General features: G+C 47.3%; 1 protein-coding gene across 3 annotated transcripts in view; it reads left to right on the top strand.

The window, feature by feature from the left end:
- Positions 1 to 20,736, top strand: part of TGFBRAP1 (transforming growth factor beta receptor associated protein 1) — a 50,070-nt gene that overhangs the window by 912 nt on the left and 28,422 nt on the right. For 2 of the 3 annotated variants that reach the window (XM_060027221.1, XM_060027219.1), the window contains exon 2: positions 17,245 to 17,945. In XM_060027221.1, coding sequence (XP_059883204.1) covers positions 17,258 to 17,945 — 688 coding nt within the window. In that variant the 5' untranslated portion in view covers positions 17,245 to 17,257. Of the gene's footprint in view, positions 1 to 3,317; positions 3,396 to 17,244; positions 17,946 to 20,736 lie in introns of those variants that run through there. The other variant, XM_060027220.1, reaches the window with a different exon arrangement.

The raw sequence follows: 20,736 nt of genomic DNA on the forward strand, positions 1-20,736 counted from the left end.
GAGAGAGCGTCCCTTGGGCAGAAGGAAAAAACCAAGAGTCAGAGAGGAGGGAGTAGAATTCGGTTCTAACACCCCTCCCTGCTCCAGGGAAGGAGAGACTATGTCTTTGGTAACGCCTGCCCCGGCTCCATCCTGGGCAGAGGCTTAAAGAGTGGAGCCTACGAGAACATGTGGTCTGCTGTGTTTTAATCAGAGTTTCTGATGTAGGAAATAGGGCAGGGAGAATTTGCGTTTCTAACAAGTTCTAAGGTTATGTTTCAAACGTGTCCAGGCAGAAAGACCACCTCACAGAGACTCCTGTCACATCGAAATAAGGAAGCTACAGGTACCTTCAAGCCAGGCCTTTACCGTGATTGGAAGGGTCAGGCCTGTCAGCACCAAAACCAAAAGACTGAAAACCAAACCCCAGAGTGGCCCAAGAGCATGTCAGAATCCGTGTGGGGACCAGGGATGCGAGGACCTGACCTCTCTCGCTTCTCCTCACCCCTGGTACTTCACAAATTCCCTAACCAGACACAGTCCTGAGGAAGGGGGCCGGCCTCCGCTGATAAGATTATTGTCACTGCAGCCGAGTGGGGGCTTAAAGTAGAAATAAAGCTCAGTTACAGAAAAAATTCCATTTGTTGCATATTTAAGTTTGTAGACTGAAGTTTATTCCTGCTACAGTATTATCTGTGAGTTTTATATAGTAACCATAAATGCTTAAGTTTTATTATGAGAATTTTCCCTTCACTCAAACATCATGAGGTTTTCATTAACATTTTTATTTGGTGCCTGTAGTCGACAAGAACAAAGCTGAGGGAAACGAACAAATACTGCCCTGCCTGGCATCATCACCTCACTGGGCTATGAGCTCCTCTGGGGCAGGGTACATATGTGTCCTTGGAATCTCCGCCCGGTCCCTGGCGCGCACAGCGCTTGTACTTAAGTACTCAGTAAGTGTCTACTGAATGAATGAATCGTGAACACGATATAAACTGAGAACCTGGGGTGTTGATTCCTCTTGTTGGCAGTGTAATATTTAAGAGACTTACGAATATTTTATCAGATGTATTGTCAACTATATCTGAGCATCCATAAAATGCTTCAAAGTGAATAGAACAAAAAACAGTTCATGTTTTGGACCCGTGGTTTTAGCTGTTTAGAGCCACAGTTCTGCTATGTGTAAGTGAGGATGTTAAGTTTTGGGAGTAGATAGCAACTATTAAAAGTATTCGGTTGTACCTATTCAACGCTTAATCTATTAGACCATTTTTTTCAAACTCTATAAAATACTCTAACGTGTGTAGTATGAGCCCAAGGGATATTTAGTAAATATAATAAATGAAGTTAATAATTCCTTTGAAAATATGACTTTGATAATTCATAAATATGACCAATCAAAACAACATGAGAAATATTGAATTAGCCTGATGCAGATCTTTGCACATTTATGGAATAGTTACTTACATACCGCTGCCGGACATATGTGAAATAGACCTCTCAGAAAGTTCAGGAAGAACAAATGTTTCTAGATGGAATAATGAGCACATGTGGAGTTTGCCATTTTAAGAATCTTATGGCAAATCCTTTCAAAAAGGAAATAATTATTTCTGAATTACCTCCTTTACTCCCCTTTTTCGTTAACACGTTTGCACTCCTAGATTGTTTAAAGCAGAACACAAATATTCCATAAACCATTCAACCAACAAAACTTAATTTTATGTATAAAAAAATTTATGGTGTTATTGAGTTCTGGGTTCTTATCCTTGCTCTTTTCTTCCATGGAGTTTGGGAGAAGCCTTTCACTTCTCTTTGCGTCTGTGAATTCGCGTGTACAATGCAGAAATCAGCAGTGCCTACTTCATAAGGATATGGCGAGGCTTAGATGAGATCACTGCAGTGAGCCCCTTAGCCCAATGTCCAGCTGGCAGTCAGTAGGTGTCACCTCTGCACCTAATCTCATGCCAGGCCATGGTAGAGCGCTGAAATGAAAAAGCGCAGAGTGGATTCAAGCTCCCGCTGGGCCAGTGATGAGCTGAAGACCAGTCACATATTCTCCACAGGCCTGGGCAAAATGAGGAGACGGCTGTATTTACTCTGGTGTTCTCCAGCTCCCTGGCTGCACTAGACTTGGGAGCCCATTCATCGCCACTTGTCCTTGAAGCACACATAGCTGTGCACTCTGGGAAACCCCTTCCCCACCTGGAGGCTGGGCCAGTGACACTGGATCCATTGGGTCAGGGCTGAAGCACTGTCTGGGGCTGGGGCACATGTGTGGCCATGAACTCAGAAGGGAAGGGCGTAAAAGGCCATAGAAGATTAATTCCTGATGGTTCTTTATTTCCTTCATTTAACTTTTTGGGGGGGGGGTGTCATTTGTTTTTCTCCATTTGAAGCAGAGGACCACAGAGTAGAATCTGGTATGACTCCTGGTTCTGGAGGACGGTTTTATTCTGTAATCCCCAGGGGCTGGAGGAAAGCTGAGGTCACAGGGGACCTCTAAAGTCAGGGAAAATCATTGAGAAAATTGGGCTTTTTATAATTTATGCTGATAATTGAGCACTGACAGCTCTGGAGGGAGTTTTCTAAGTTTTTCATCGTGAAACTGGATTTTGACTATATATTGAAGAGAGGCGCATGGATTGTTCGTAACCTAGGAGTCTTCACTGTGGCTTGACCCAAAGGAATAGCTATTGATGGGCTTTCCTTAAGGAGTGGGTAAACTAGCCCCAGGACTCCCTGCTTCAGTACGGACACCTTGGAATACACTGCCCCTGGGGCTCGCGGCTAGCGGTGGGCCGGAGGCGGGCGGCTCATGCCCAGCACTACATTGCGGTTCCAGGGGGGCCACCAGCAGCCGTCCACTCCTACAGCCCGACTTCGTCAGGTGGCAGCGCCGTCCAGCCCTTCCCAGGAGTGATGGATGGGTGGATGGATTCATTCATTCCTTCGGCAGGTGCACTGCCCAGCGCCGTCGCGGTGCTAGAAGCAGGACGGCGAGCGAGTCCGGCAGGCCGCGGGGGAGGAGAAAGCGCGGCCCCGACAGCGGCAGCCTCGCCGCGTTACCGGCCTCGCCGCGTTACCGACCCCGCCCTGCGCCCGGTAGGCTCCGCTCGAGCGCCCGCGGGGATCGGCGCGTCTACCCCCGGACCCCCGAGGCAGGCGCGCCGGGAAGCCTGCAGACCCCCGGCACCTGAGGCCGGAGGGGCGCTCCCCTCACCGTAGCCCGGGCCGGGGCGGGGTCTGCAGGCGACGCGGGGCAGCAGGCCGGTCGGGGCCTGGCGCTCCCGCCCTCGGCCGTCCACGTGACGGGAAGCGGCGGGGCCGGGCTGGAGCCGGAGCCGGGGCCGGGGCCGGGGCCCAGGAGCGCGCAGCCCGGGGCGCGGGGCCCGGAGCAGCCGGAGCACGGGCCGGTGAGCGCGGGGCGGGCAGGGAGCGCGGGGCGGGTGGGGCTGGGGTCGGCAGGGGCTGGTGGGCGGCGGCCTGCGGGCAGGTGCGCGGACAGGTGCGCGCAGGCAGGTGCGCGGGTGGCGGGCGCGCGGCGCCGGGAGGGGGCGGCTGTGCGGCTGCGCGCTTTCGGGGCAGGGAAGACCCGAGACTTGGTCCGGCTTTGGGTGGGCTTTCGCTGTTCTGGAGGGAGGAGCCCGGCGGGACGACACCCCGTGCCCCTCGCCCGTCTCCCCTCCACCCGTGCGTGCGATGGTTTTGTCGCTGTGCTTGACGTTTCCTGGAGCTCGTGGGATTTGAGGGTGCAGATTCCGGGCCACATTCGGGCCTGTTTGGCCTGTACTGGGAGACGGGGCAGGGGTGCGATGGGACGAGGGGAGATCTCGCCCCTGTTCTCCCCTGGGATGTACGGGTGGAAGGAAGTTGAGTTCTCCGCTTCTCGCCTCCTGTGTTTTAAGGGGTGGCTTTCAAGACACAAGCTCCCGCCTGCAGTTGCCCGCACCTGCCATTGCTTCCGCCACGGGCTGCTGGGTGACCATCACCCCCCAGGCCCTACCTGGCCGCTGGAAATGGGGGTTCACACAGCGCCTCTTAATGCACACGGACTGTACTGGGTGCTGGGGTCCCAACCTGTCGGATCAGGGTTCCATCCTTGAGGAAGCGCTTGGGGAGGGCAGGCAGCCGCGGGGACAGTGGTGGCAGGTGAAGACCCGGGAGAATGTGTGAGGAGGGTCCGCTGCGGTGTGAGCTGGCAGACCCTGGCCCAGAGCTCACGGCTGGAGGCGCCCCCCGAGCCCACTACCCCTCCTCTGGCCGCGCTTCTCTGTTGGTCAGCCGGAAACTCCAGCCCTGTGGTCGGATAGGAAGGAACATCTGGCCAGCTGCTTCCTTTTATTTTTCCTTCCATTTCTGACAGCCACACAGCCTCAGTGGTCACTGAAGCGGCCTCTTTGGCGTGTGGCCCTAGAGGCCATCTACCGCTAGCCTTCGCAGGCCCCGTTCCTTTGTGAAAAGGGGCCGTGCTGCTCCATGGCGGTGGTGGGCGTGGAGCTGCAGGTTCAAACCCTGACACTGCCACTTCCTAACTGGGAGCCCAGGGCATTCACTGGACGTTCTGAGCCTCACTTTCTTCAATCAAAATAGGGGGAATATGAGGAAAGATACATGCATTCCAGGAAGAAAATGTGCATTGGGCACAGAGCCTGGCACTTAGTAGGTGCTCGATGAATTATTGTTACTAAATAGAAACGAGGACGTGGGGTGGTAGCTGTCTCAGCTCTGAAGTCCGTGGTGTTGGCTCTGAGTAACCGTTAACCCAGTGAGGGCTCTCTTCTGGGGTGAGACTCCCCGGGGGCTCTGAACTCCAGTTTGCTGTGTACATTTTACAAAGACACGGGGGACAGGTGTGGTGCTAGCCCTCGCCTTCAGGTACGTCCTCTGCCTTTTCTCTTCCACTCAGACGGTGAACAGCAGTCCTTGGGTCCTACAGGTGGAGGCAAGTTGCCGTCCACTGCAGGCTCCCAGGACGCTCCAGCCTCTGCCTAACCCTCCAGCGACAGGGATTTTTGTCAGGAGCCTGTTCTTCCCTCAGGCAGCTCCAGTTGACAAGTTTTAAAAGCACAGAGCTCACTGTTTAAAAAACGTGAAATTTCCAGGCCTGATTTGCAGCTAGCATTTCTGTTCATAAAAAAAAAGTAGTTATTATGGTTTATTCCTTCAGGCTAAGATTAAAATTTTGTGATCCTTTAAGAAAACTCGAGGAAATTTGACTTAACGAGTTAAGCATCTTCATCTTGGTCTCAGTTCTCATTAGAAATACGTTAATCATTTGTGGTAGCCAGGTGTTTGTATACCGCCTGACAATTTGGCCTGTACTTTATAACTTATCTCCTCTGTGGCAAACCTGACCCATTTTTCTTTCTTAAGCAATGCTGTACTACAAAATGGACGTAGAAGTAACAAGTTAATTTGGGGCTACCCCGAATGAGCTGGAGTGCCCCATGCAGAAGGGCAGGAGTAGTCATTGAGCGTGTTGTGAAATCGTGCAGATGATTTGAGATCAAGATCTTTTGATAGTCAAGTAGCTGCTGTTGGGTAAATTAAAGATTCAGGAAAAATAACGTGTGGAAGAGGACAATTGCCTAGCATCCAGTAGGCCCTCAGTGATTCTTATGATGGTTTGAAGGTCCAGTATTGAGGAAGACGTCACAAAGGAAATGCCTGGAGATCCACACTCCTCCTCTGCTCTTTTCCGCCTCCCCTGCCCCGCCCTTCCCAAATCCCTGCTTCAGTTATAACTGCTGATGTTGCTGTTCCAGGACGCATATGATATATATACACAGAGACACGCAAATGCATATATGTGGTATGTGTATATATGTATGTGTACATACACTTGTGTGTGTATATTCACATATATACGTATTTAAATAATTCTGATTAATATTGCCCAGGAAAAGGGTCCCAACTATGAATAGTTACATATAGGTATGTACTGGGAAACGATCAAGATGACAAGTTAGTTGTTCAGCCTTAGCTGTCTTTTTTTCTTCTGTTTTAAGATACTCTTTCAGGTCATTGAAACAGGTTTATTGTGATGTAACTAGCCTTATAATATCTCTGTCACATGAGTGCAAAAGAGAACACTAAATGGTCATCCAGTGGTGTCCTGACTTTCAAAAGGGGGAAAAGTTGTCTTTGGTGCAGGTTGGTAAATGTGTTTTCGGTTCCTGGCGGATTTCAGGACCGGGTCACTGAGCAGCCGGCTGTGAGAGCTGAGAGAAGCACAGGGGCAGCATGGGCTGCAGTCCCTCAGAACAATTGACGCCACAGAAACGTGTGTCCCGTTTAGATAAGATTACCGGGCTAGCGGAGAAACGTGTCCGCGTGTCACTCTGTATCTGAGGTTGAGCAAGGCGGTGCTGACTGCACTCCATTTGGGAAGAAGCGTTTATTTGTGACACAGGTTGTTTAGGGGGCGTGGGGAGGGGGCGAGGCGTTTGGCCACAGAGAAACGTTAGAAGGGAGGGTGAGGCGGGTCCTGGGGCCCCTCTTCTAGCCTCGGGATGGAAAGCGAGGACCTACTGCTGAGGGTCCCCCGGGGAGGGCCTCACACCATGGTGCCCCCTGTGTCTGGGGTTGTCTGAGTTCTCTTCGGGGATCCGAAGTCACACTCGCCCCCTTTGGTCAATGCAGTAGGAAGAACGTGGCCTTGGAGTCAGAAACAGAAACGGGGCTGAAGTCCCAGTTTTTTCACCTGCGGCTTTGTAGCCTCTGTGTCCACAGTGATACCCGCCTCTCGAAGCGAAGCATCTGTCCAAACCCGGGGCCCAGGGCCACAATCAGCTGGTGCCCACCCTTCATCCAGACTCAGAGCGGCCTTGAGCCCGGGGTGGGCAGTGTGGTGCAGTGGTTAGGGCCCCGCTCTCCGTGGTCCTTCAGCCTGTGAGAGCTCCATCTCCCCCTGCGGAGTGGAGTGATGAGAGTGCTGGCCTGGTCGGCCACCGCGGTAAGCTGGAATAGCCCGCTTGATCCGGAGCCTGGCACGTGAGGAGCATCGCAGGGGTCGTGGCTTCCCTAGGATACTGTTATCACTACCCTGTCCTCCACAGGAGCCAGAGAATAGCCCAGAGGGAGCGTGTCATCCACCCAGATTCAAGAAGGGGACAGGCGCAGACTTTAAGTGACTTGCCAGGAATACACTCTGTCCACCTGAGTCCATCCCAGACTTTCCCGGCTACCCTGGTCCAGCGTCTGCTCAGTCTTCTCCCTGGGTCCACGAGAAACTGGCCCCAAGCTTCCTTCTTAGCCTCCGTGGGAGAGAGGCCAGGTGACCTGCGGTGTTGTGAACCCTCCTTTCCGACCCCTCCACTCAGCTCCGTCCTCTGGGCCTTAGCTGTCTCTCCTGATCGTATGGGACCAACGTGACGTTGACGTGGGGTTGAAAACAGCTGGTGAAACTTGGGAGGCTGTGTATGTCCCCCCTGGCCCTTTCCTGGAACGTGAGAATGTGTGACAACTTTAATTCCCTTGTAGGTTTGATATTTTCAGACCTGATTTCAGTAGAACTGCTATTTTCAGTTTTCCCAAAGATTTCCCCCTTCTAGAGTATTGGTATCTCAGGTCTTTATAAATGCGTTTACCCAGGTTAATCGAGAAACTTCTTACGAAACTTTTTTCTATGGAAGTCTGTTGTTAAAATGGCAAAATAAAATTTTTTAATAGTTGCATTTGTAGAAATACTGTAAATGACAGGCAGATTCAAGGAATGCAAGCTCTCTTACAGCTAACGCCTGAACTCCTCTGACCAGTGGCAGGCTCTCGGAGGGTCTCTGCCATGCTCCCTGGGCCCACTTCCGAGACTCTGACCCCCAGTCAGAGTCTTTCTTTCTTTCTTTTTCAATTTCTTGGCCGCACCCTGCGGCATGTAGGATCTTAGTTCCCCAACCAGAGATCAAACCCGTGCCCCCTGCGGTGGAAGCGTGGAGTCTTAACCACTGGACCACCAATGAAATCTCTTTTCTAATGAATGGTTTCCATCCCTTGAAACGGTGCCCAGGGAGTGGTTTTTGCCCCCGATCCCCTTTGACAACTGGTGGGTTTGTAGAGCACCTCACGTGCTTGCAGACGTAGACATGGCTTTCCAGCTCAAGTGCCTGAGGAATTCAAGGATTCAGAACTGAATGTAGCTAATAAAACAAGTGACTGATGTGGAATAATATGAATAGGTTAATGACTGTAACTTCTCTATAAGGAAGAGGAAAGGTTGGCCAAGTTTACATTTTTAAGGGTTTCGCATCTTGTGATCAGTTTGGAGTTTATCTTTTAGGCAGTGGCACACTTTCCGAAGCACTTTAAGGGGGGTGATGACGTGATGTTTGAGATGTGAGGTCCATGGTCCTGCCCATCTTCCTGTGTTGGCTTAGAATCAGGCCTGGCTCTGGTCCAAACGTTAGAATGACCGTTTGATCTCTGTTCACTTATAAAGGACTATCAGAAAATTAAAAAAAAAAAAGTAAAATGGGACAATAGCAAATCTGCCTTTAGGTAAAGTGTCCTTTTTAAAATGTAGGTAAGAATTAATCTTTAGCTGGTCCATAGGGAAGCACCTCCTGTGATAGGGCTGTGATACCCATTGATGGGTTTTCACCTCTAAAGTGATACGTCTCTGGTGCACATATGCTGCGTAGGGCTCTATAGAGTTTGTTTGATTTTAAAGTGTTGATGTAATCCTCAAATGTGTGATTCTTTGCAGACACACAGGATGCCATGCCCATCTTAAGGCTGTTCTCATATTATGTGAATGTTCTGTGACAGGAGGAAACAGTGTCCTTTGGTTCAAGAAAAGTAATTATTGGCGAGGATCCCATCTTGATAAACAGCCCTTTGTCATAGCATTCTTTTAGCAGGATATATTTATTTCTGGCTCAGATCGGGAGTCTATATGTACATATATATTTTTTTCCTTGTTTAATCTTGTAACCTTGGGTCTACGAGTGTCTTTCTGCGTCTAGATAATCTTTCTACCTCAGACATTGCTTTTATTCCATGTTCATTCTTTCTGCTGTGACTTTCACCCACAGCGTGAGCATTTCCATTGCTCCAGGTTCTTGCAAATCCCCAGTGTCGTAGGACTTCAGAGGTGTGGTCCGCTTGGTGGATATGCAGCGAAGTCTCCTTGTAGCTGCAATTTGCAATTCCAGATGGTTCTACAGGTTGATCACTCCTCCACGGCTGCTGGCCATTCACGTCTCCGCTTCTGTGAGAAGCCGGCTCACCTTTTGCCCGATCTTCTGTGAGATTCGTGTTATTTTCTTCCTGTGCGAGTTCTCTGGACCATCCGGGCGTGTTTTCGTCAGACGTGTGAGGTCAGCGTCTTCTCCCCCATCCTCATGTTTCTTCATCTTAACTTTTCACTTTCTTGATGGTATCTTTTGAAGAACGTAGGTTTTACATTTTAACGTGAATAAATTTATCTTTCTCCCTAGGGTTTGTGCTTTTTTATCTTATTCTAGACGTTCTTCCCTACCTTAAGGTCATTAACATATTTTTCCCCTATTTTCTTCTCAAAGTTTTAAAGTTATGCCTTCCAAACTTAAGACTCTTCATCCATCTGGAATAATTCTGATGTATGGTGTAACGTAGGACTCTGGTTTATCTTTTTTCTTCTGTGTGGATATCCAGTTGCCCAGCAGTGATTACTGAGCAGATGAGTGCTCTGTATACACCCTGTGATATGCAGTGCCCCCCTGCCATATTTCTAGGTTCCGTATATGCACGGTCTGTTTCTGAGCCCTCGGGTATGTTCTCTTGGGTTCGTCCTGTACCAGCACCACAGTATCCCAATAGCCATCACTTTATATTTCATCTTATCTGTTGAGTCAAGTCCCCTTACCTTACCTTTTTCAGAAGTGTCTTGCCTTTTTTGGTCCTTCTCTGCATATGAATTTTATAGTCTTCATGTTGAGTTATACACACACACACACAGATACACACATATATACCTGTTACAGTTTTATTGGAATTGCATTTTTTTCTCTGTGTCTTTTAGGGGCAAGTTTGCTTTTTATGGAAGCAGAATTTGCATACAGTAAAATATGCCGAACCTAAGCGCACAGTTCAGTGAATTTTGACAAACCCATACACCTGTGCAACCAATGCCTCAAACAAGACGTAGGATATTTGTGTCACCCCAGAAAGTTCCCTTGTGTCACCCCTTTCTTTCCAAAGTAACCAGTGTTCTGACTTCTGTCACTGTAGATGAGTGTTGCCTGCTTTTGCACATCATATACACGCAGACACACGTATGTGTATGGTCTCTTTCGTTCAGTGTTTTTGAGGTTCATGCTGTTGGCTTTAGCGGTGGTCTATCCTTTTTATTTCCCAGTTGTATTCTGCTTCGTGAATACTCCACGTATGGGTACAAATGGGTAAAACTGAGCTGGTTCCTGTTTGGGGCTATTATGAATAAGGCTGCTATGCACATTCTGGTACAAGTCTTATTGTGGGTGTTGGCATGTACTCCGGAGAAATGGAAACATTAAGAGCGGAACTGCAGGGTGACAGGATATATGCATGTTTAACTTTGTAAAAGACCACCAGATTTCCAAGGCAACAGTACCATCTTATCCTCCTTCCAACAAAGTATGAGGTTTCAAGTTGTCCTTTATCCTCATTAACATTTAGTGTTGTCAGTCTTTTTTGTTTGTTTGTTTGTTTTTTGTGCGGTATGCAGGCCTCTCACTGTTGTGGCCTCTCCCGTTGAGGAGCACAGGCTCCGGATGCGCAGGCTCAGCGGCCATGGCTCACGGGCCCAGCCGCTCCGCGGCATGTGGGATCTTCCCGGACCGGGGCACGAACCCGCGCCCCCTGCATCTGCAGGCGGCCTCTCAACCACTGCACCACCAGGGAAGCCCATGTCAGTCTTTTTAATTGTCGCCATTCTAATAGGTGTGAAATGGTATCTCATGGCTTAAAATAGATTTCTCTGATGGCTAATAATGGTGAACATCTTTTCATGTTCTTATTGGTCATTCACATACCTTCACTTTTGAATCTTTTTCCCATTTAACAACTAAAGTTGTCTTTTTATTATTGGTTGGTGGGAGTTCTTACATATTCTGGAAAATGAGCCCTTTGCCTGATATGTATATCACAGATTTTCCTCCCAGCCTGGGGCTTGCCTATTCATTTCCCTAATGGTGTCTTTCAATGGATTCACATTTTAAATGTTTATAAAATCCAGTTTATCACCTTTTTTTTCTTTTCTGGTTAGTGCTTTCTGTATCCTAAGAAATCTTTATATACCCCGAGGCCCCAAAGATATTCTTCTGCCTTTTCTTCTAGAAGATTTATAGTTTTAGTTTTTGCTTTTAAAATAATTTGACGCATCTCAGATTAATTTCTGTACATGGTATGAGGAAGGGATAATTGAGGTTAATTCTTAACCCCATTTAAGGTTATCCACATGTTCCAGTGCCATTGATGGAAGTGACTTTACTTTCCCCACTGAATTTCATTGGTGCCTTTGTCAAGAACCAATTGAATACATATGTGTGGGTCTAATTTTGGACTTTCTCTCCTGTTCCATTGATCTATTTTCCTACCCAGATATCTTAATTACTCCAGTTTTATAGCAATTGCTGAAATCAGTGTAGGTCCTTCAACTTTGTTCTTCGTTTTCAAGATTGTTTTGACTATTCTAGGTACTTGGATTACCATTTAAATTTTAAAACCAGCTTGTCAATTTCTGCAGAAATGTATGCTGAGATTAAAAATCAGGTCTTCCTTAATATCTAGCAATAAGATTTTATGATTTTCTCCTTGAAGTTCTTACACGTCTTTGCTAGACAATTTCTTCATACCTTAATTTTTTTATACTACTGTAAATGTCCTTTATTCAAGATTAAAATTTCTAATTGTTGTTTGTGTGTAGAAATGAAGATTACTTTGGTATACTGATTTTTTTGATTAAAGGATATTTCTAACCTTTTATTAATTCTAATAGATTATTTGTGAGTTTCCACGCAAACGGTACTATCACCTGTAAACAATTATAGTTTTATGTCTTTGTCTTCAATTCTTTGTAACTATTCTTTTTCAACTGGCGAAGACTTCCATTACAATGCTGACTACCAATGGTGTATTAGTTTGCTAGGGCTGCTGTAACAAAGTACCCTAAACTGGGTGGCTTAAGCAATATAAATTTTTGTTGTCCCGCAGTCTGGAGTAGAGAAGTGTGAGATCAGGGTGGTGGCGGAGGTGATGTCTCCTAAGGACTGTGAGGGAGAATCTATTCTAGGCCTCTCCCCGAGGTCCTCACAGCCTTGGGTGTTCCCTGGCTTGTAGATAGCCATCTTCTCCCTGGGTCTCCACGTGTCCGTCCTCTACGTATGTCTGTCTTGAGTCCAAATTTCCCCTCTTTATAAGGATACCACTCATATTGGATTAGGGTCCACCCTAATGACCTCATCTTAACTTGATTATCTGGAGGGACCCTATTTCCATATAAGGTCCTATTCACCGGTAATGGGAGTTAGGACTTTTTTTTTTTTTTTGCAGTACGCGGGCCTCTCACTGTTGTGGCCTCTCCTGTTGCAGAGCACAGGCTCCGGACACACAGGCCCAGCGGCCATGGCTCACGGGCCCAGCCGCTCCGCGGCATGTGGGATCTTCCCGGACTGGGGCACGAACCCACGTCCCCTGCATCGTCAGGCGGACTCTCAACCACTGCGCCACCAGGGAAGCCCGGGAGTTAGGACTTTGTAACATATTTGGGGAGATATAATTCAACTCACAAGAGATGATAAGGGTCTTGTTCCTTCTTTTATGTGTTTTCTCTTTTAATCTTTAAATGTGCTCAGTTAAACTTGGCAGATTTTATTACCTTAAACCAATATTGCATGCCAACTTATTCATATTGTGTTCATATATATACACACACACACATATATATGTGTTGCTTGACTCAGTGCGCTAACATTTAATACTTTTGCATGTTTATCTATAAGACTGATCTATGATTTTCCTTTTTCCTATATCCTTATCTGGTTTGGATATCGAAGTTATACTTTACACTGGCTTTATAAAATGAAGTAGGATACGTTCCTTCTTCTTTTTTATTCTCAGGAAAATGTATTGTGTAAAATTGGAATTATGCGATTGCCAAAGGTCTGGTAGAACTGTTAGGAGATGCATCTGGACCTGGTGCTTATTTTATGGGACAGTGTCCATGTAATCAGAGTATAGCCCGAGGTCTTGCATTGTGTAAGTGCATCAGCTCTCCCAGGCTCGGCCAAGTGCTACGAAGAGAAGTAGGGCCTCTAGAAGGCTGTTGTAACAGTTCTTCAAGTAAAGAACACAGAAAAACATTTTTGAAGCTTATGGGTAATCTCAAAATCTGCTGCCCAGGTCTCTGTGTAGCAGCAAGAAGGGACTTATTGAACTGAGGTTTCCTAGGAAACCTAAAGGGACCTAGGAAGTTGCCAAAGCAACAGGTTCTTTGGACAGTGGCTTCAGGTGTAACTACAAGATACTGTGTACATCTGTAGAAGAAAACTAGTATTTTTACATTAACATTTTCAAAGACAGTCAGATTCTGATTATCACTAGCGGTGGTGTGTATATTCTTAATTTGGTGGAAAGTAATCACTAATATTTAAATTTTGGCCCTTAGCACACATGTTGCTTTATACTGTTACTTGTGTAGTTTTCTATTATGTCCTTAATGAGATTGGGAGACTTTGGGGAAAGGCACAGTGTCTTGTAACATTTTTTGCCCACATACAGGTGCTTGTTGCATATGTAATGTTATCTGTTTTTATTGTCCATGAATGCATTAATATTTTTCCCTTTTTTTCTCTAGGTATATATTTTGTAATTTTGAGAACACTGAAATATTGATCTTTTAAATTACAGCCATGCTTTTAAGGTGCAGTTCTAAGAAAAAGTTAGTTTAAATATCAGATCAGTTTGCAATCACACGATAAAGTATGAATTGTACACTTTAGAGAAATTTTTAATCTTATTACCATGTTAAAACCTCTCTGAATTCAGACCCCAGTAAGGTGGACTTAATATAGGGAGGTAGAGCCTAAAGTTTATCTTTCTGTGATTCATTATTTTATCCAAGTAAATTTATCATGCGACTAGATCATGGAGGAAATTTTCCTGCTGCTTAAAGGAATAAATCATTTTTAAGTATCAGAATGTTTAGTGTCAGCTTTCATTTACCTCCATGTAATTCTGTTTTAGCAACTTTGGAGTTTATAATACACTGTTGTTGACCTTTGTGCTGTGAATTGGCTCTCCGGGACTTTATCTAGCACTAGATACACACTTGCACCCTTAAACAAAATCTCCCCAACATGCCCCCAGCACCTGGGAACCACCATTCTACTCTCTGTTTTCAGGAGTTCAGCTTTTTTAGACTCCACATATAAGTGAGATCAGTCAGTGTTTGTCTTTCTCTGCCGTATCTCACTTAGCATAATGCCTTCAAGGTCCACGCATGCTGTTGTAAATGGCAGTATTTCATTTTTCTCATGGCTAAAGAATACTCCCTTTGTACAGACGTATATGTATGTATGTGTGCGTGTATGTGTGTCCATATGTCTCACATTTTCTTTATCCATTCATCCATTGACAGACACTCAGGTGGTTTCCATATCTTGGGTATTGTGAATAGTGCTGCAGTAAACATGGGAGTGCAGAGATCTCTTCGAACTTCTTTTTTTCATTTCCTTTGGATATATACCGAGAAATAGAATTGCTGGATCACATGGCATTTCTATTGTTAATTTTTTGCGGAGCCTCCACAGTGTTTTCCATAGGGGCTACACCAGTTTTCCACCGACAGTATACAAGTGTTCTCTTATCTCCACATCTTCATCAATACTAGTTGTCTTCTTGATCATAGCCATTCTAACACATGTGAGGTGATGTCTCATGGGGGTTTTGATTTGCATTTCCCTGATGATTAGTGTTGTTGAGCACCTTTTAGTGTACCTGTTGGCCATTTGGATGTCTTCTTTGAAAAAAATGTCTATTTAGTTCCTCTGCACACTTTTTATTGGATTGTTTGTTGTTATTATTATTGATTTGCATGAATTCTTTATATATTTTGGGTATTAATCCCTTATCTGATATATGGTTTGCAAATATTTTCTCCCATTCTGTAGGTTGCCTTTTCATTTTGTTGATTATTTCTTTTGCTGTGCAGAAGATTTTTAGTTTGATGTAGCCCCACTTGTTGACTTTTGCTTGCGTTGCTTGTGCTTTTGGTGTCATATTCAAAAAATTATTGCCAGTCCAAAGTCAAGGAGCTTCTTCCGTATGTTTTGTTTCAGTTTTACGGTATCAGGTCTTATGTTTAAATCTTTAATCCATTTTGATTTAATTTTTGTGAGTGATGTGAGATGGGGTCCAATTTCATTTTTCTGCACGTGGTTATCCAGTTTTTCCAGCATCATTTATTGAAGAAACTGTCCTTTCCCCATTGAGTATTCTTGGTTCCGTTGTCAAATATTAGGTGATTGTATAAGTGGAGGATTATTTCTGGGCTCTCTATTTTGTTTTATTGATCTCTGTGTCTATTTTTATGCCGGTACCATACTGTTTAAATTACTATAGCTTTGTAGTATAGCTTGAAACCAGGAAGTTTGATGCCTCCAGTTGTGTTCTTCTTTTTCATGATTGCTTTGGCTATTTGGGTCTTTTGTGATTCCATACAAATTTTAGGATTATTTTTTCTATTTCTGTAAAAAATGCCACTGGAATTTTGATAGGAATTGTATTGGATCTATCGATGGTTTGGGGTAGTAAGTACCTTTTAACAATGTTAATTCTTCCAATCCATGAACATATTCAATAGGTAGCCTTCCATTTGTGTCCTCTTCAGTTTCTTTCATCAACATCTTGTAGCTTTCATTGTACAGGTCTTCCACTTCCAGCCTTTGCTGGAACGCATCAAAGAATTAGGGGTTTGGTCTCTTATGAGGCAACGCTTTTGGATACGGGAAGTGAGAAGAAGTCCAGCCAGCCTCCCTCTGACTTCATCAGGCCCTGCAGTTCTCTTTAGAGCTGCATAATCCCCCTCTCCTGCTTGAGGCTGTCAGGGACTACTGGGCGTGAGTCTGCTTTCTGGCCAGCGGAAACATCAGGGAAAAGCCATCTTGCTCATTCTTGCTGCCTCTAACTTTGTGGAGTGTGAAACCAGTGTCCTTTCCGGAGGAAGAAGTAGAAAGCCCAGGGTTAGAGTGTGGGGCAGTCTGTCCTCTGGTGGAAGTAATCCATTAACTGACCTGTCAGTAACCTCACAAATCCACTGAGTACCTCAACTCACCACCTGCAAGCCTCGGAGATTTGCAGCACATCTCTTCTTTTATTCTTTTTGGCCACGCCGTGCAGCATGTGGGTTCTTAGTTCCCCAACCAGGGATCGAACCCACATCCCCGGCAGTGGAAGCGCGGAGTCTTAACGACTGGACCGCCAGGGAAGTCCCGAGGCACGTCTACTGCTCCAGCGAACAAGTTTCCTCTGGGAGCCAAATACGGTGCTGGGGCAATGTGCGTACCTCAGTGGGAAAAATACAAGGGAATTTGGGGTGTGATCCCTGCCTCTGTGTCTCCTGCGAGATCTGAGGGGCAGGAATTAACCACACAATGTAGGTTGCTGTCCGCCATTCACTTAGTCACCGAGTCTAGTGGCTGGTGAGGCTCAGGGGAACATCAGTGAGGATCACTTGTGCCTTTTTCTGAAGTGTTTTTGTTGCGTTGTCTGTGTGAACAGGTGTGCTTGTCTTCTGCCCACAGGTGTGTTTCCAGGAGCGGTGTAAGGAGGCTCCTATAAGTCTCAGCTCTCTTGAGAACGGGCAGGGTGACACTTCGTTAGAGGCGCGCGTGTGCTCTCCTGCCGGGGTCTCTGTTTGCCTGGTGGGAGGAGACCAAGTGGGAAATATATATATTTTTTTGCGCTACGCGGGCCTCTCACCGTTGTGGCCTCTCCCGTTGTGAAGCACAGGCTCCGGACACGCAGGCCCAGCGGCCATGGCTCATGGGCCCAGCCACTCCGCGGCATGTGGGATCTTCCCGGACCGGGGCACGAACCCGCGTCCCCTGCATTGGCAGGCGGCCTCTCAACCACTGCGCCACCAGGGAAGCCCGGAAATCTTTTCTCTCCTTCACTTTTTTCCAATAGCGCCGAATGATTTCCTTTCCCTGAAATCAGAGCTGGGAATCCACGTATATTTATCGTGACCGGAAATGGTTCTGCTTAGTCCTCGTTCCTCTAACTTACCTTTCTTTTCCTCTCCCGCAGGTCAGCCGCAGACATGATGAGCACCAAGGCGTTCACCCTGGTCCCCGCCGTCGAGCGGGAGCAGCTGATGGGCGACAGGGAATGGGTATCACTGGAGTGTGTGGAGTGCTGCGGCCGGAACCTGTACGTGGGCACCAGCGACTGCTTCGTGTACCACTTCCTGCTGGAGGAGAAGACCGTGCCCGGCGGGTCGGCCACGTTCACGGCCACCAAGCAGCTGCACAGACACCTGGGTTTCAAGAAGCCGGTGAATGAGCTGCGGGCGGCGTCGGCCCTCCACCGGCTGCTGGTGCTCTGTGACGGCTGCATCACCCTGGTCCACATGCTGAGCCTGGAGCCCGTGCCCTCGGGCGCCCGTATCAAGGGGGCCACGGCCTTCGCCTTGAATGAGAACCCGGTGAGCGGAGACCCCTTCTGCGTGGAGGTCTGCATCATCTCCGTCAAGCGCAGAACCATCCAGGTGTTCCTGGTGTACGAGGACCGCGTGCAGATCGTCAGGGAGGTGTCCACTCCGGAGCAGCCCCTGGCAGTGGCGGTGGACGGCCACTTCCTGTGCCTGGCCCTGACCACCCAGTACATCATCCTCAACTATAGCACGGGCGTCGCCCAGGACCTGTTTCCCTTCTGCAGCGAGGAGAAGCGGCCCATCGTCAAGAGGATAGGGAGACAGGAGTTCCTCCTGGCAGGCCCCGGCGGATTGGGTGAGGCGCCTCGGCTAACCTGGCCGACCTCTGCCCGGTCTCCCCGCGTTCCGTCCTTGAATTCACGCTGAGATCGGAGAGGCAGATTGTGGTTCTGAAAGCTAGACGCTCGTGCAAACAGAACTGCACGCCCAGTGCTTGCGCAGTTTTCATTAGATGGTTTTGTGAGTGTGGGTTTAATGGAACAAAACTAGGCCGCTCTTAGAATCACATTTCCTTTGTGCCAGAGTAGAGCCTGACGATGGCTCTGGGGAGAGGATTCCAGTAAGGGGATAAGGACGCGAAGAAGAATCTGTAAGACTTCTCGATAAGATTTTCTCCTGTGGGTGGGTTTCCTAGCGGATTGTTTTTATTCTCCATTCTGAAAGGAGCTGAGGGAGCTCACTTAACAGATGATTTCAGAGGTGGAGGCTCCAAGGGTATGTCCCCGGTTTTCTCTTACTGACTGCAGTTTCGTCCCACCAAAAAGCGTCTAGCAGCTAGCTCCTTAAAAGGGCTTGAGCTGTTTGGTGTAGCCTTCCTCATTCTCCGCGCTGCCTCCTAAGAATCAGAGCTGGCAATGTCGTCTGTGGTCATGGTCGTGGATGGTTCATAGTGTGTGTGTCTGGGACAAGCAGAGGCTGAGACGCGTGAGTCTCCCTTAACACCCATAGTCTTTAACCTGTCTTCCTGCCCTCTTACAACTTGGTGATGTCCGTGGCTATGCCTGGATCCTTTAAGTCCCAAGGGGCTGCCGAAGGGCAGCATTCTGTTGCTGTCCATTCTTCCTTCCTGTCGACTGGAACCTTCTGCAAGAGAAGCTTCTCATTAACTTGGTTTGCCCCCAGGATCATCGTATAAGAAAGGCAGGAGAAGGAGGTTTTCGGAAAGATGACCCTTCTGTCTTCCCTAAGTGAAGTGTCGCCATGAATCATGGATGTAAATGTATGTGGCGTTTCGGTCCATCTGCCCTTGGGGGTGGTTTATTCAGGTTGACGGCAAGCCCCTTCCCCACGCCCTGGGAACGTTGGTATCTCCCTTGCCTTCTGCTGTGACAAGGTGTCCGGGGTCCCTCTGTACGTTTCCTGCCCTAGATCTGGTTTCCGCCATTTCTCCAAGGACCCCTGATGTTTAGAGACCGCAGTCTGGGTGCTGGAGGTGCTTGGGGTCTGCTGTTTCTAGGTCTCTTGGGTGGACAGAGCTGGGAAGTATGCATTATTTAAAGATAAAACCCATCATGAGAGCATATCGCTGGAACAAGTTTGGGGCTACCGGGCCCTGACCCCGTCTGTCTGCGTGCCTGTGTCTCCTCCCGCCCACCCCCAAATCCTAGTAAGTTCCCACCGTGACGTGGTTGTTCCTTTGATCTGCCCCACAGGACACAGAGCAGAAGGACAGGACCGACACCACTGCGTCCGCCATGTAATCACCAGAAAACGTTTGATTGTAGTTCTTTTGTCCTCAGGGTACGGGCCGTGTAACCCACTAGGAACGTGCAGTCACATTTCTGCGTTTAAAGTCACTGGGAGTAGTTCCCATCCGTGTGGCTATGCCGACGACGGGATATACAGTTAGACGGATGTGCTTCGTTTCACTTTCCATTTCTAGAAATTGCTTTCTCTCATTGTTTTCTTCTGTAAATATGTACAAGTTTCCACGTCAGATCCACACAGCAAGGCACACTCCCCTACTCTCTCCTTCCCCCAGAGGTAACCTTTATTAGTGTTTGTCCTTTCATTTTCAAATAAAAATTATAAATGAATATGTAGATATGTGTATCTCCCTCCTTCAGAGTTGCAGGCTGTCTCTCCCGTGTGGAGGGACCACCGTGCCTCAGTCAGGCCCTGGTGGTGGGCATTTGGGTTTTTTCCAGTCCATGGTATTAGTAGGAGCTTACCTGTTTGGATTTTTCCAGTGTATCTGTGGGAAATCTTTCTAAAGATGGGGTTGCTGAGTCCACATGTAAACGCATGTGAATCTGGAGGGGGACACTACCACCCACCCCCCACCCACCCCCGACAAAGGTGGTAGGTACCGTTTTTTCTTCCCCTGGCGCCTGTTTCCCCTCAGCTTTGCCAGCAGCGTCCATATATTGTCAGACTTTCGTGTTTTTGCCCGTCTGGCACATGAGGAATGGTATCTCAGTGGTGTTAATCACATTTCTCCTTTTGTAAGCAAGATGGAACATTTTTCAAGAATTGAAGAGCCATTTGCCTTTCTTTTGATAATTATCCCTTCTCACTAGCTGGTTACTTTAGCATTTGTTATATATTTGAGATACCAACTTGTCTGAGACATGTTTCAAATACCTCCAGTTTTTACCCTGAAAAAGCGTTTCTTACACGTTTCCATATAATCAAATGTATTAACCTTTGTACTTCATTGCTTCTTTTCTGAGTCATAATTATTAGGGATGTTTCCCCCTCTCCCAGGTTGTAGACAGATTCACCCGGATTTTCTGCTGGTACTTTTATGGTTTCATTTCTTACAGTGAAGAGTGAATTCGATTTCCTCTTCGTCTGTGTGGTTGTCTGCTCTCCCCACACCTGCTTCAGGAGTCTGTCTTTCCTCGCTGGTGGCGGTGGCTGCCTCTCGGGTACAGTCAGTTTCCTCATGCCGTTGGGCCTCGCCTGATGGGTTTCCTGCTTTGTTCCATCAGTCCGATTGCTTATTGATGAGCCGGAGCCTGCTTTGGATGTAAAGGCTTTGCTGTGAAAACATTTGACTCCAGTATCCTTGTGTTGGTTTTAGTGTCCAGATTGAAGGGAAATGGTAGTCAATCATGTTCAGGCCTCATTTTTCCTCAAACTTA

Source organism: Delphinus delphis, chromosome 12, assembly GCF_949987515.2.
Source record: "Delphinus delphis chromosome 12, mDelDel1.2, whole genome shotgun sequence".
NCBI lineage: Eukaryota > Metazoa > Chordata > Mammalia > Artiodactyla > Delphinidae > Delphinus > Delphinus delphis.